This window comes from Mchenga conophoros, linkage group LG11 (genome assembly GCF_057382185.1).
Source record: "Mchenga conophoros isolate Kocher_MC1m ecotype Shallow Benthic linkage group LG11, M_conophoros_male_GT1.1, whole genome shotgun sequence".
NCBI classification, from domain to species: domain Eukaryota; kingdom Metazoa; phylum Chordata; class Actinopteri; order Cichliformes; family Cichlidae; genus Mchenga; species Mchenga conophoros.
This window is the reverse complement of record NC_140536.1, coordinates 19621831-19638526: the sequence shown is the minus strand read 5'-3', so window position 1 is coordinate 19638526 and position 16696 is coordinate 19621831. Positions and strand designations below refer to the sequence as shown.

The 16696-nt window shown below is 37.2% G+C and overlaps 1 protein-coding gene across 2 annotated transcripts; it reads right to left on the bottom strand.

Moving 5' to 3' along the window:
• Positions 1-5471: 5471 nt before the first annotated feature.
• On the bottom strand, positions 5472-14779 carry LOC146563944 (sialic acid-binding Ig-like lectin 5). Of its 2 annotated transcripts, XM_085291350.1 has the most exons (10): positions 14677-14779; positions 13899-14008; positions 13249-13659; positions 12650-12970; positions 12257-12514; positions 10981-11238; positions 8169-8453; positions 7905-8010; positions 7752-7809; positions 5472-6383 (listed from the first exon to the last, which is right to left on the bottom strand). In XM_085291350.1, the coding sequence occupies exons 2-10, from the start codon at positions 13957-13959 to the stop codon at positions 6045-6047; spliced, it is 2097 nt and encodes a 698-aa protein (XP_085147476.1). In that variant the 5' UTR covers positions 13960-14008; positions 14677-14779; the 3' UTR covers positions 5472-6044. The 2 variants fall into 2 exon arrangements, with proteins under 2 accessions (XP_085147476.1, XP_085147477.1); XM_085291351.1 differs by lacking the exons at positions 13899-14008; positions 14677-14779 and having other exon boundaries at positions 13249-13319; positions 13391-13583.
• Positions 14780-16696: the final 1917 nt, after the last annotated feature.

Genomic DNA, 16696 nt, shown 5'->3' with positions numbered 1-16696 from the left:
ATTAGTCAGCATGTAGCCCAATTTGAAGGAAAAGTTTAAATCTACTGAAAACAGAAACAGCGTTATAACAACTTTTTACCCCCTTATATTTTATATATGTCATTTGATCACATTAAGTAATGACCAACATTGTATTACTAAATTCATTTTACCAGAAAAAGACAGTAAAAATCGAAACAAATATGCAATTTAGTTATATAAAAATCTGCAACTAGGACAAAAGAAAAAAATAATTAAATCATATATTTCAGTATTTCTACTTTGAAAATGTCTATAAAAGTTTTATTTTCTTGCTGGATCATTGAATAGTGATATGAAAAGCTGTGACAGCATCCAACATTGTATTAATTGCTGTTCTAGATTCATACTAGTGTATAATTTCAGAAAATTTTAAACAGTTATTAAACTACACAATCTGTGGGTTTCATCATCTTATCACTGTTAGTTTTGATGTTATGACCACAAGTGTGGGGGTAGCTTGGGGTGAAAAGCCAGATTTCTTGAATTCAGGAAGAATACTGAATTTTGACATCCTGTGGGTCATTACCGGGCAGACGCAATAATGTCACTTTACCTTTCATATAATCTGATCTTTGCTGATTAGGTTGGAGAAATTCATGTGGATCAACAACCTCACAGCGAGTCACAGGGAGGCCAGTTTTGATGTCAATTTAAGTGACCAAATACTATTCTTTCCCCAATAAAGTTATCTCTCATCTCATATCACACAGTGTATGCTGTATATTTTAACACAAAATGCTAATCACTGACTAATTTTTATTCCCTGAAAATCTTATTATTATCTTGGGAAATTGACATTCCAGACATTCCATTCATTTTTTTAATTTTGTTGTCTTTACACTGTAAAGACTGTACAATATTAAAGAGAAAATATGACCTGTGCATGTCATTAAGCATCATTACATCATTCCAACACCCCCAAAACATGTACAGCATAATTGGAATGCCATTCAAGGGCTTTCCTACTGCCTCATATCTGCATATATTAAAAGAGTTAACAATGATATTTTTTTTAAAGTTCCTTGAGAAAGGTTAAGTGAATGGTAAATGGCCTGCATTTGTATAGCGCTTTTCTAGTCCCTAAGGACCCCAAAGCGCTTTACACTACATTCAGTCATCCACCCATTCACACACACATTCACACACACTGGCGATAGCAAGCTACATTGTAGCCACAGCTGCCCTGGGACGCACTGACAGAGGAGAGGCTGCCAGACACAGGCGCCACCGGGCCCTCTGACCACCACCAGTAGGCAAACATGGGGTTAGTATCTTGCCCAAGGATATTTGGCATGCAGCCAGGATGCAGCCTGGGATCGAACCACCGACCTTCTGATTAGTGGCTGACCTGCTCTGCCACCTGAGCTACAGCCACCCAATAGTGCATTAAAGAACTTAAATAATTTTAAAGAAATTAACTTTCTCTCTTAGCATTTCTCCATTTTATTCCCATTCTCTGCAAAAACTTCTGCATAGGAAGTATTAGGGGGTTTTTTGTTTCTATTTATATTGTGCAATATCTGTACTGTTATTGGAAAGTGTTGCAATATTACTTTAATATTGTGTAAGGCACTGGTGTGCTCTCTGTATCATGCAAAGCTCTTCACTTGAGGTGCATAATTTTAATCTATCCTTAATTTAACCATTGGTTAATTTTTACTGTGTAACAATTTTTTGCAAGAAAGAAAGAGAGAGAGAAAGACAGAGATAGAGGAAGTGACTCATAATACATAATGAGTCATAATACAGCAATATCATTTTCGCGTGATCAGCAACATTATTTGCATCAACAGCAACCTCAGTTGTTTGCACATTTACAATAAAGTTGTTTGTGTCATACAAATAACAATTTTTTAAAAATACCTTTTTTCGGTCCTTCAGACAGATTGAGATGAAGAAAACTGAATCATTAGATACAGGTTTTAATCTTGCAGTTTGTGAAACATCTAACATGTTAATAGCCAGCTACAGATTACAGAAAAATCTCAAGTGAGAAAACAAGTGCTCTTCTACAAAATTCTACCAAATAATGATGGAGATGATAGAATACTGGCCGCCATTAAAAAAAAAACTCAAACAGGGGATTATACTCTTCTTTTTCTTTCTTTGACTGGATGGATCCAAAATAGATCAGGATCACAGATTTAGTCCATAGATGCCCAGGTCCAGGTTGGAGTTCATCCTGTCCAGATTCATTCATAACGCCTTACTTTTTCCCAAGCACAACCTGTATTCTTTATTTAAAGTAACTCATTCTCCAAAAAATAGACTCAAATCTTTAAAATCTATAAAAGTGACATTTCCTATAAAATGTTTACCGTTACCAATAAAACTTCAGAGTCATTATAGATTTGGAAAGCTGGCTTGTGAAACACAGTGTAAAGATTTCCAATCAGTCAGCAAAACATTCCTGGTATAGCTGTAAGGTTGCTATTATCTATCAGTGAAGGCTGAGATTAGATTAGATTCTGCAAATCTCATGAAGCATTTTTAGCCAGTAGTGAAAAAAACTAAATTAAATTTTCTCTCTCGCTCACTGTCACCACCCAAAAGAGATGCTATAGAGGTTGGGTGCAGTGTGTATCAACGCCAGCAAATGACGTAGTCATTGGTGGTCTGATGTCTGAATATCAAGGCTGACAACTGGGATATGAAACATCACTTCTCTGGTGGAGAAGGAGCTGATGTTTGAGTGTGAGGTTTAAGATATGACCCATAGATACAGTGAGGTGCACCTCAACACATGGCACGGGCCAGGAACCAGTCTCAACCAGTCTGTAACAAAAACTGTTTTTATTTTTATTTTTTAAACTGAACTGAACTTTATTGAACTTACGATGGTGAACTGTTCTTGAACACGAAACTCTGATCTGAAACGAAACTCTGAAACTCTGAGTTGCTGATCTCAGAGTTAATAAACTCATAGTTTATTTTTACACTCAGTTTGATGAACATGCTTCCTAGAATAGGGACCAGGAAATGTATCTCACTGAACGATGCTGAAGAATATCTCACTTCCTAAACGTGATGAGAGGTCATCACGTTTAGGAAGTGAGAAGTCAATAGGAAGAAGAAGCGCAACAGATATTAAGCAACAATTTCAGGAGAGGAAAACTGAACCCAACTTGAAAAGGTCAAGTCAAATTAAATACAGATATCATTCCCACCCGAGATTGGGATTCCAAGCCCCAAGTGCGATAGAAGGATCGTTGAGTGCATTAGAAACTGACCTTAAAGATAGGATCATGGCCAAGCTTGAAACCTGGATTCCCCCATAGCCGGTTACCAAGACTACGTGAAGTACCCTCAGAAGGTCAACTATATGATGTTAACGCAGCCCCACGGACGATGCCTACAGCCACCATTACCGAGAAATACCAAGGGCTCAGAGAAGAGCTCGAGAAAATGTGGAGCGTGAAGATAACAGTGGTCCCTGGGGTAATCGGAGCACGGTGCAGTGCAGGAACAACATCAGAGATCTCTGTCCAGAAGAGCGCAGTCCTAGGAACAGCTAAGATACTGCACAGGACCCTCAAGCTCCAGGCCTGAACTTGAAGGATAGACCGCCCGTAGGGGCGAGCGGGGAATTTTATATATATTTTACTGTTTTTATTTTTCTGCCATTTATTTCATGGTCCAGGCTTTAACAGGTTAACAGCTGTCATAAGTCCTTTAGTTATTAGTTCCTCTTCTTGGTAACAGAAACTCTGATTTGATATGATCCAGTCTGAGTTGATGAGGTCATTGAGGATGATGATACCATTCCTCATTTTCAGGTCAGACTCTAGCAGTGGGTTAAAGGTCAATTTTTTACTTTTGATATTAAACTAGCTTCTGTAGTAAAATAACATGGTAAAAAAAACCACATACTCCAGACTCAGCTGTTATATGTCTTTTATTTAGAGTGATATTGTATGTGTTCTTTGCACAGAATGGATCACTCATCTTCACACCTAAAACTAGAAAAAGGAAAGAACTAAAAAAGGACAAATGATGTTGAGTTTGTAAAAAGATTGTTGATCAAGTAAGACTACTCAGACTGCATTTTTTGCATTGTTAGACATATAATAGGTTGATAAAGTACAAATAATATGACAGTTCACTGTGAACACAATAGAAATTAAGTACGCAACATATACATGAGCGAGGGGCACTAAACCAATGCACCTTTCTAAAATTAAAACAAAATTTTCTCTTTCCCTCAGAATTTCCCCACGTCAGCATACAGCCTCTCTACAAATACTTCTGCATATTTAAGCTGTTTTGTTTCTATTTATATTGTGCAATATCTGTACTCTTATTAGCAATTGTTGAGAAATGTTATTTTAACTTTGTGCAAAGCACAGCTGTTCTCTCTGTGTTGTGCAAACCAAGTGTTTGCAAATGAGGTGCAAGATTTTAACCTAAGAACGGTAAGGATATATATCACTGTGTGTGTGTGTGTGTGTGTGTGTGTGTGTGTGTGTGAGAGAGAGAGAGAGAGAGAGAGAGAGAGAGAGAGGGACAGAAAAATGAGATCAGTAAGATTTTCAAAAATTGAAATTTGAAGATATCTCTCCAGATGTTTCATCTGTGAAGCTGATTGTACAGGTAACGCTGGTGATATGGTTTTCAGCTTAAAGGTTAAAGGTCAAAGCTGAGTTGTTTATCTAAGTTACACCAGTCAGATTCTCTGATGTCAAAACAGAGATGGGTCCCATAAGATTTATGTCCATGTGACTCCAGAAACAGATCCCGAACACAGACCTGGAGCAATGCAGGTCAGTATGCTGTCCTGCATTGTGTCCTGCTGTCCCACTGTTAGTGTGGGAATACAGTGCTTGTCACTAAGTCCATGCTTACAGGGGGTCATCTGATTGTTGGGATTTCCTCTCTATTATAAGATCTTTACTTTACAACATAAAACACCTTGAGGTGACTATTGGGATTTTGCGCCATATAAAGTGAGAGTCAACTGCACTGTACAGGATGATTCACTGGTGATGCTCTGCTGTGTGGAGAGCTGACTTTTTTCTCTAGAGAAAAAACAAAATAAGTGAGGTGGATCTGGAGATTCCTCTATATTTCTCTATATTGAGCCAGATAAACTAGGACAGAATGGTGGAGGTCTGTAAGTACCTGGCAGAAGAAGCTGTTGCCAATAAGAGTAAGTGGATGCTCATTAAAATGGCAGAAGGGAAACTAGAAGAGGCAGAAAAAGCAATCAAGCTAATCCAAGAACTGTTATCTTTTATGAATGGCAACTCAGAGAGACAACCTCAGCAGAAGGAGCTGCTACCTAAACTAAATAGCTAAGCTCAATAGAAAGCAGGATCTAAAAAGCCATTGAGGAACATTACAGTGCAGACCTAGTCCTGAAAACTCTTATTATCTTAAGAAACAGAAATTTCAGTAAAATGAATTCATTACAATTTATACATTAATTTCAATTTTATTGTATTTCAATCACTTCAACGGTCTTTCCATTGTCAAATGAAGAGCCTACAATATCAGACAGAAAATATAACATATACACACCATTTGTCTTCACATCACTTCAACAGCATTCAGCACTTACTGGCTCATTGTATTGCCATTAATTCATTGCTTTCCTACTGGTTCAAATGTGCATATATTAGTAAACAGTAATATACGGTAAATAAAGAAGGAAGTTCCTTAGAAAGATCAAATGCATTAATGAGCTTAAAGAAGAAAAGAAAAAAAACTTTGCCTCTTTTGGCATGACGTCATTTCATCTGCATAGAGCTTGTCTGCGAACACTTCTGCATATTTAAGCTTTTTTTGTTCCTATTTTGTTGTGCAGTATCTCTACTGTTAATAGCAAGCTTAACACTCTAACTTTATTTGTGCACTTTATATACCAGAACCATATGGTTCTTAGGTGTAGAAATGTTATTTTATACACACACATACTTCGGTAAATGAATGTTTGCATAGTTCCTGCTGTTGTATGTAAAGGCGTGATGTTCATAACGTGTGATGAGAGATTCTTTATCTCAATCAACTCCACAATAAAACATTCCTCAAATTTCATCAGTAACATCATTCACAGTGGCGTACACTCTCTCCTTTCCCATTTTTAACTCCTTTTCTGGTTCACGGTATTTCATCTCCATCTCCACTACCATCTCGTCCTCTTTGGCCTCCAGCATTTCACCTTCCTCTTCAGCATCATCTTCCCGTTCCTCGACTGCTTTCTTAATTTCAGCATATACTGTCTTTGTGCTCTCTTGCCTCCTTGCTGCCTCTCTGGCACCATTTCTTTTCAACAAGGAAAAATTAATGTCAGCATACTCCACTTCTTTTGGCCCGCTGTTTGAGTTAAGAGTCAGATTGTCCTGTAATTCTTGACCATCATAGACCTGTTAGGTACAAAGTAAAGAGTCAGTCACTTGCGTCTGTCTGGTATTTTTACATTTTGCTATGCATACAGAACAAAATTCTTCCTTTACTTTTTCTTTCTTTATCAGTTTGGTGTAAGAATTGAACCTTTAGTTACTGACAGTTACTGGTTGTAATCTTTCACAATGTACTTTGCATTTTATGTTTGCTTGTTTTGTTCTTTTTGTGTCTTTTTGGTATTGTTGATTAAACAGAGCTTTAATGTCTATATATGCCTGCGGTGTGTTTAAAAGGGAATGATTCTTTAGCAGAGTTATTCCTTCTCAGACTCCAGAACAGTCCCTCCAAAGAGCAGATCGTTTTGTGCCAGTTAATTATATTTGCATTTTGTGTCGTGGTGAATTCCCAGCTTCCAATGGAATTGGTAAACAAACAAAACTATATCATCATACCTAAAACACAGCAACATTCTCCAATAGTATATATTGAAAATGACTAAAGTATAAAAAAAATTCAAACATCAAGTAAGATACATGGACTTATGCTCATACTTTTATTCTCCTACTAAAACAACTGTTTTCAGTAGATTTTGTCTTTTAGCGAGATTATCCAAAACCTCCCTCTCTGAACTGAATTAAACGCAACAAAAAATGAAGGCTGATCTTATAAATGGAACCAAATAATTGTGGCATGAATCTGACCCAATTCATATACTGTAACATTGTAGAACCTTGGATCAGGATGTGAAAAAAATATATATTAACAGGTGTTAGTGTCACACAGTGGAAATTTGTATTTGTCTTTTATAATTGATTTTTATTGTTTATTTGTGTGTGGTTTTTATTTGCATGATTTCATTCTGATTTGTCTGTTTTTAAAAGCAATGCCACGAGGGAAGCCGCAGTGGAATCGAGTGACAGACTCAAGTGCAGAGTGCGAGCTGAGCTGTGGTGTGATTAGCTTAGTGGAGGGGCAAGATGAGGATAGGAGGGATCTCCTCATCCACCTGGGACGTGGTCCCCACTGTGGAAGGGCAATTTCTCTCCTGGTTGTAAGCACATAAGGAACATTAGTCCTGGGTTGTGGGACAGTTGCATCGCGGGACTGGGTGATATTTTAGTGTACAAAGAATATTTGTTTTGTTAAAACTTTGTTCATCTATTCCTGTTGAATTTTAGTGTCTACATTAGCAGACAGGTCTTCCAGCAGAAACTGCATGAATGTTTCTGCATGAAGGAGAGTTTTAATAAACTCTCGATTATTCTCAGCAACATAACAGGAAGTGTCTTTACAAAATAAAATCTTGACTGATGACAAATGAGAGCATACATATTAACTAACTAAAAAGCAAGTATATTAAAAAAAAAAAGCCAAATGAACATAAATACCAGTTTATCATCTTGATGTGTCCTCATCTCCAAACTTCTGGAAGTCTTTTGTTTGTTTCTGGAGAAAAGAGTAATTTTATAGTAAAAAAGTAATTACCTATCTATCCATCCATCCATCCATCCTAATAATAGTTATAAAAGTAAATGCTGTACCTGTAGCAATGTTTGGCCAAACAGCAAAGGACTGCTGAAAAAAGTACCCCAGTCAAAAAGGCAATAGTGACTTTCAGGTATGCCAGCCTGACACCAGATGATTGCTCTATAACCAAAGGAAACGACATAAAAAAAGCTTAATACATTTTCTTTATATTACATAGAGTAAATGGAAAAAACTAACTAATCAATGTCTGATTACAAAGATATTGATATTATTTGATATAGAAAGTGGTAGTGGTGATAATTTGAAAAAGCACATACCATGTTTTTCAGACAAGTTTTGATGGATAAGGAGGATTTCTCTTTCTTCTCCATTTCCATTGTTACTCACACATTCAACAGTGCTGTTGCCATGGCTTTTTACAGTTAGACTGATAGTGCTGTTGACTGTGTGGTTTGACACAGTAGTAATGACAGAGTACTCAGTGTGGTTCTTCAGTAGCGGCCAATTGATAGTAGGTAAAGGAAACCCTTCACTGATACACACACAGGTCAAAACCTCTGACTGAAGCACACATCCAGAGCCCTTCTGTATCTTTGAAAACCCTGTAAACACATGATCATAATCATAAAACAAGGGAAAGTTAACCCAAAATATAAACTTCAGATTCAAGGTTAAACTACTCACAAGATACAGTGACATTGAGATAAGATGTAAGAGTCGTGTATAAATATTCTGCTGTACAGATATACTGTCCAGAATGTTATAAACATGTTATAAACAGAATTATAAACAACAAGTGTAGCAGATCCAGTGTCACTGTGCAATTCACTGTAGGTTCCACTATGAATGTCTGTGTTGGAACTACGTTTTTTTTCACACAATAAGACCTGGGGGGAAACGTTCAAACGTGCAGGTCAGACTCAGAACATCTCCCTCCTTCACAGTTGTATTTCCAATGATGTGAAGGTTCCTTGTATCTAAAAACCACATTTAAGTGGTTCATTCAAAGAACACTGTCATACAAACATTATACTATGGAAATGTGTAATGATACCCTGTACAGCTGTGTAGACATGAACATGTAAGAAAAGTAGTGTGTTGATGCTAGAACAATAATAAGAAGCACAAAATAATCCGGGGGTTTCTCTGTGAATTTTGCATTCCCGTTGTAACAGTCACAATTGTGTGGTGTTTCTTTAAGGCAACCTAAGTCAGGGGTTTATGATGTCATTAGTATGAGCCACTGCCCTATCTGTGAACTGTCACTACCCGATCCGTACCGGAAACCCGATCAGTACCACGCATGTGCGAAAGGTGTCTATTTCCGCTCGAAGCAGTTTACAATAGTTACAGGTCAGAGTATCTGTTAAGATGTTAACAATAATACGTATCTCTTAAAATGTTAGAATAGAATAGAATAGAATAGAATAATCCTTTAATTGTCCCACAAGGGAAAATGTCGGCAATAATGAAACATTTCAATATAATGTAGACAAAAACAAAAAATCAAAAGATAGTTACGGATCAGGGCTCCCCGATCCGTACCGTGCATGTGCAGATGTTCTCTTCTTCTTCTGTTTCGTTTAATGGCAGTTTACGCCCCAATGTACGAGGATACTGTCACTTGCTGACCGAGCAAATGAGCCCTATTGTAAACTGAACTTGCATCATTACAAATCATGTTCATGTATGCGTGTTACATTTGATTTAGTGATAGTCGAATGTGTTTCTGCTTGTCTGTGTGGAGAGGATTGTTGGAATAGTGATGATGATGTCCCCTATCACTGTCATTTGTCAGTAAACACTTAATCTGGCTGATGAATCTTCACATGACACATAACTAAGTCTGTATTATTAAGTCTGTAATTAGGCACCATTCTTCTTATTTTATGGCGCTGTTGTTCCGTTGAGGAGAAATGCATGAATTTGTTTGTATATGGAGGTATCCATTGTTTAAATATCCCGGGCAGTCGAAAAAGAGGCAGAGCTGTCGAGAAATGCTAGGAGCTAACTGGGCGCTAACCGTGTCATTCAAATATATTAAATGTCGCAATGTTGGCAAAGAGAGGAAGTGATGTAAGATTTGCGCATGTGTGGTACTGACCGGGTTTCTGGTACAGATCGGGTAGTGACATGAACAACATGTTTGCACGCGAGTGCATGGAAAGAGACAGACTTTATATATTTTACCTCTTCAGGAACTTTTGCAATGTTACGGGTTGTATGAACACTGTGTGTCATGTTTCGTAGGCAACAGCCGTTCAACCGGGCCTTGTATGGTTGATGAAGAAAAGGTGCATTAAAGGATATGCTGTGGAATTCCCAGTTTCAGTGTGATTGCGTATTTTTCCTACTATCCTGCTAAGGTTTCTACCGCCTCCTCTCAACCAATGAACACAATTCAACGTTACACTGTGGCAGGGCAGGTGCTTGCTCAGATTTGAGGTTTAATTTTTCACTGTAGAAAGTTTTTTTCCCACGCTGAGTGTACAGTGGACACTAATGTTTCTGTCACTTTTTACGGAATTAAACAAAGTAATCTCAGTACTTCCGAGCTTTAAATGCTGCATGGTCGTACTCTCTCCCACCCTCCATATAATCCATTGTTCATCTACACACGTCTGTTGCTGCTATGGACGTTGCACGCTCGCACATCATTGTCATGAGATACAGTAAACCAATTCAGCTTTTTTTGGAATATTAATCCCTTACTTTACTCGTTACTTGAAAAAATAATAGCTTTACAGTAATGTGTTACTTTTAACGTGTTACTGCCCATCTTTGTTTGTAACACTATATACCTACTGTCAAGTGCCACAAATACCAACAGCTTTTAAAATGTTTATTGTAGAATGTGATCAGTAAATTCAAATGGTTCTTGAATGCACATTTGTAATTTTTTGTTTGTCAGGAATGTTCATTTTATTGTATATTTTACATTGTCTGCATTTTATTCAATATGTATTTTTTTGTTTGCTTTTTAGTGCTAGCAGTCAAGGCCAACAATCTAAAAATGTCTACAAATTTGACTGCACAATGCACAATGTTGACAATGCACGGTTGTCCGATGGAGGAAACTGTGCCAAGAATACTTTTTCTGCGCGATGTTGCACGATGTTGTGTACTTACATATCACGGTTACATTGGTGTCTTTCTTCAGGACACTGTCCATGTATTTTGCTGTACAGATGTACTGTCCAGAATGTTCTGCTGTTGCATTTGGGATGACTAGTGTAGCAGATCCAGTGTCGTTATGATGGTTTGCCTTGGAACCTAATTTAGGCCACATAATAAGAGATGGAGGGAAACTTTCAACACTGCAGGTCAGATTCAGGACATCTCCCTCCTTGATAGTTGTGTTTCCAATGATTTGAGGTATCCTTTTATCTGTTGAAGAAATGGCAATATTTTGTTTAAGATAAGAAATTAGAAAATAACTCAAAGAATGATTAAATATAAGCAAACTTTGTTTTAAAAGAAATACAGACGTAACCTTTACTGTGCATATAAACCTCAGATAATAAGGTTAACGTACTTACAAGACACAGACACATTCAGATATAATGTAAGAGTCATGTTCAAATATTTTGCTATACAGACGACCTGTACAGAATAATCTTTTGTCACATTATAAACAACAAGGAGCAGCATTAGCATTAGCACAAGTTTAAAAACACTGCAATCAACCCACCCATTGTCGCACTGAAACTCCACAGCTATCCTCATCCTAAGTTGTTGTGCAAATTCATCCTACATAAGTATGCAGTAGGTGTGCATGGCCGCTTTAAGAATATTTGAGTCCATTGAAACCAGATTTTGCACATCCAGCATGTAAAAGCCTTTATTCTGGTGATTTTCACACACGTATTGTGGTCTAAAACTCTGGTCTTTCACAGTAAACCGGGAGACCACTGTGTGAGGCAAGCTACTACTGACTAACCTTTCACTACAATCAGCAAGTAAATAAGCTTAGCACTGTACTAGATGACCTTCCTCTTTCCCAACATGTTAGATGCAGAGAAAACAGTATGAAAAGTCATTAATAACTCCTTTAGTACATTAAAAATGAAAGCTGTGACGATGATGGTGAGGGGACGGCAGCTGTGCCGACTTCCAGTAACATAAAACAGGCAAGCTGATCAGTTGCAGGCTTAGCCAACACTTTCTGATCAGCATCTATGAAAATGTCTGAATGTTATGTTTAAACGGCTTTTTTGCCAACATTCGACCTTCATTTTTCATTCCTAATTTTAATCCTACCTGTAGATATTAACGCTAATCAAGCTTTTTATTCAGCTCACTTTTTTGTAATGGATATATTTTTGTATACTTACAAAAACCAGATGTAGGCTTGTGTTTCTGCTAGAAATATATTCCGTCCAAAAGCATAAAGCTGTGTACTCACATATCACTGTGACGTTGACTTTGTCCTTCAGGGTATTGTTCATATATTTAGCTGTGCAGACGTATTGTCCAGCATCTCCTGCTGTTACATTGATGATAACAAGATTGGCTGATCCAGTGTCAATGTGAAGCGTTTCATTGTAACCAAGTTTAGACCAAATAATCAGAGATGGAGGGAAACTGTGAACATTGCAGGTCAGATTCAGAGCCTCACCGTCCCTGACAGTTGTAACACCAGTGATGTTAACCTCCTTCACATCTATGAAACAAATACACATAAATCCCACTCATGTAGTTTCCATAACTCCAAAATTCTTGCAAGTGAAAAGATGATCCTGTAAAATAAAATAGATTTTAGGGGGGAAAGTCAACTTAAGGTTGTAAAAGTACTCACAGTTTACATTCAAACCTGAAGTCTTTTGTGCAGTCGCGTCACCTGTGAAGCGGATTTTACAGGTGACATTGGTGTTGTGGTGTTCAGCTGAAGGGTTAAAGGTCAAAGTTGACACATGTCTTTGTGTGAAAGGAGTCAGACCCTCAGTCTTAAACACAGTGCTGTTTCCTGTAATGTAAGATTCAGTCCCTCCTTCTCCTCTCCATGTCCAGGTGATTTGAGGAACAGATCCAGAGCAGAGACCAGGAGCAGTGCAGGTCAGTGTGGCCTGCTGTCCCTCTGTCAGTGTGGGAATCATTACTGTAGGCTTCTGTTCAATACCTAATGGAAATACTGGGCATTAATGAAATCACATAAACTGTCTGAAGTTTAACTACTTGGATTTGGGCTCAGATAATAAAATATTTGGTAAAATGGTTAATGGCAAACACAGGTTTTACCAGGAACTGCTGCAGTTCCTACTAGCTACCAGCTAGAGGTTAACAATTTCCTAAAATGAATGAATACTTCATTAAGACCAAAAAAAATACAAAATATGTTGTTGTACATGACTTAATATCGTGTTTCTACATGATTGTTCTTGGAATAACTTTTCATACCTTTAATAGAAACAGTTACTTTTTGACTGAATGTGAATCCACCTTGTTGTCCATTCAGTTCACCATTAACTCTGAGCTGATAAAATCCAGAATCAGACTCTTTCAGATCATTAATGATGATGCTGCAGTTTTTCTGACTCACATCAGGTTCCAAACGTGAGACTCGTCCTTTAAACCCAGACTGAACTTTTTCATTGTTCTTGTTGCTGTGAAATGTTATGTCAGCATCACTACATTTTTTAGACGCTTCGCATTTGTACCAAATTGTATGTTTGGGTGTAAAGTTAGCAGCAGTAGTGAAAGAACACGGGATCACAACACAGAGTCCAGCCTCTGCTGTTAGTTCTCGCTCACTCAGAGTCACACAGTTTCCTTTGCCTCTACAGTGTTGTCGTCTCCAGACTGAGGCACCTGTTAATGCAAAGGGAAAGATGAAAGGTTTCACATTTCTTATCTTATTATATGTGCAGTTAACAAAAGATTTATTTATGACATACAAGTCAACAGATAGCAATGGCACTGTTAAATTATGTGTGAGTGTGAATAAATGCTTTTTATCTAGATTCATGTCATGAAAATAGTTTCACACACAGATATATACAAAAATCATATTGGCAGAAATACAGGTTTACAAATTAGCAGACGCAAACCTTTGTCAGCACTGCTGCCTCTTACAGAGAAAAACAGAGTTGACCAGATGAGAACAAACATCCTGGATATTCGATGCGCAACACGTTCAGTCTCTCCTTCCACAGAATAACTAATCAAGATGATAAAGCAAATTAAAGAAGTATAAAGGAATTAAAACAAAATTTAAAACACAAGAAAAGTCTTCTTCTCACAACTCAGTAAATGATGTCACATGCTTAGTTATGTAGTAATTGACCATAAAGATCTTTATGGTAAAAATCTTTGTGATATCTATTTCTGAAACATTAACCTCCTAAGACCTGAACTCTTCCACGGGATGCATTTTTAATTTCTCCTTGATATTTGGGATATATTTGCCCGATGAATGTAAAAACAAAGAATTACTAGATTTTTTTAACCTTATTTTTGTTTTTAAGAAAAATAAGATCCACATATGAGGCTATTCGTTTAAAATGTTGATAGAACAGTAGCAGTATAATGTCATCGTAAGTGGATATCAGGCCCTTGTAGAGCAAAATTTTGTATTTTGGTCTAAATAACCCAAAATGTGATGTCCACATATGTGGACACCAGGTCCTAGGAGGTTAATTAATGAAAAAAAAAAGATCCCTACAGAGTAAAAATACCCCTCATATCATAAATATATGTATATTGTCAACCATATTTAATGAATGCATAAGATCTCTTACTTTTGCCAGCACTGCTATAAATATGAAAACCTTTACATTCAGATTTACATTTTTAAAAAGATATTTTGAAATATATTAAACAGTTTACGTGTTTCGTCTTGTTCTTCGTCAGTCTTCTCTCCACACTGATATCTGCTGCCTTTTTGGAGCTGAAGTTTCTCTTCCTCTCTTTTCTGTTTCTTCCTTTTTCCTGCAACAACATTTCAGAAAGTTTGTCACCACCCCCATAAGCACTACAACAGATACAATTATTATCTTATATCACACAATGTATGTTTTATATTTTTATCACAAAATGTCAGTCAGTGGGTATTTCTATTCCTCAAAAATCTTGCCATCCTAAGAAAATGAGACCCCCGTAGTGGTACGAAATAAAGTTTCTTACACTCCGCTCTGTTTTATTTATATAGTGCTCTTTACACAGCAAGTTAACCCTTTACAGCCGATCGGAGCGGGCACGCTCTGTTTTGCGTAACTATTTTTAAATCCCGGTAGCTCTGCAACTATGGAACGCCAGGACTGCCATAATGAATTAATTAAATACACCATTAAATAATTAATTAAATGTGGCAATAATTAATTAAAATTGGAATTAATTAATTAAATAAATAGTTATGACACATGTAATTAATTAATTATTGACACATTTAATTAATTATTTATGTATTTCACATTTTAATTAATTATTGACACATTTCATTAATTATTGACACATTTAATTAATTATTTAATGATATATTTATTTATTTCATTTTGGCAGTCCTGACGCCTGGCTCTCATCATGAAATAATTTTATCTGTCAGCCTCACCCATCAAACTCAGGGGGCGGGGTTAACGCTGATCGAGTCAAAACCATTGCTTTGGCCTGGTGGCCATTGTTTCTAGCACACAACAACCGGCATCTGGAAGCTAACAGAACTGAGCTTTGAAAAACCCTGTTTGTGTGTTACCAAATACCGTTTTAATATTTTTTTAGCCGAGAATGTAGTGGTTTAATCTTCATGTGTCTGGTCGGTTTGTCAAGATACAGCCTCTTTGCAAAAGTGTTTCGATGATTTCGGAGATGTCTGCCCAGTCTCACGGCAAAGCGTGGGATAGACCCGCTCGCCTCGCAAGCAATCCCACCGACAAAGCGCAGGCCCCGGTACACAGCTGTAGTAACCCCCGCTGACTTCTTTTACTGAGGTTATATTTATCGATGTTTTATTTCCTGATGTTCTTATGTGTCCTACGTGTTTCAGTCGCCAATTCTGAATTATAACTAACATTAAAAACATGTTTAAGGAGGAGAGAGAGCAAATAAATCTGTTTAACATCTGATCTTTGGGTTTTTGTTCAGTAATCAGCGTGACCTGTGTATAAACACATAAAAGAGATAACGTTGGTGTTTCCGTCATGTAGTAACTGCTGGCTTTAACTGTACAAAGGTTGTTCGACACTATGAAACACATACAGACTTCACGATGTTCGGCTAATATTTTTATTGTGAATATTAATCATGCTGACCTCGCTCTGTACACCACGCAGCGAGGTCAGCATATCCACGATATCCTCAGCTCCATGAGTTAACACAAAGTTTCCCAGCTGACTATCTAACTGCCAACTATTCCAGAGACGTGAAAATATACAGCATAAAGAAAAGTGTAAGAGACTCAGCAGCAGATTAGAATAACAGTTATACATTTAATAAATCACCAAATGAATCCAAGAAACGAGCAAACCTGTTCCGACAATTTGAATTTGTATTCCCTCAGCTGCAGACTCGCTGCTGTTTAAATGTTTGAAAAGGAAGATTAGATATAAAAAACGTCAAACATAGACTCAGTCTGCCTTCACATTTGATATGAGGCCAGCACGTATAGTGGCCTCAGCAGGCTATTACTGAAATACACGTGCTATATCATAAACTATGATATAAACAGGGAGGTCCTATTAACATGTTTAGTTTTAAAGGACACCTTCCTGCCTTTAGTCTCATTCATGAGCAGTATTAGTTTTCTTCTAACATCCAGAAGTCTGCACAATGTGTTTCATAGTTTGTAACAAGCCTTTGACAGGTAAACATAACATGACCGAAAAAGCAAAAAAAAAGAAAAAAAAAGAGAGAG

Bases quoted from the DNA above. Each gene is read 5' to 3' on its own strand.
- LOC146563944 (XM_085291350.1), bottom strand. From the start codon at position 13,959: ATGTTTGTTCTCATCTGGTCAACTCTGTTTTTCTCTGTAAGAGGCAGC. The intron at 8,011-8,168 runs GTATGTGCTTTT...CTTTGGTTATAG, and splicing joins AAACTTGTCTGAAAAACATG to AGCAATCATCTGGTGTCAGG. The intron at 6,384-7,751 runs GTATTTATGTTC...TGTACCTAACAG, and splicing joins CACATCAAGATGATAAACTG to GTCTATGATGGTCAAGAATT.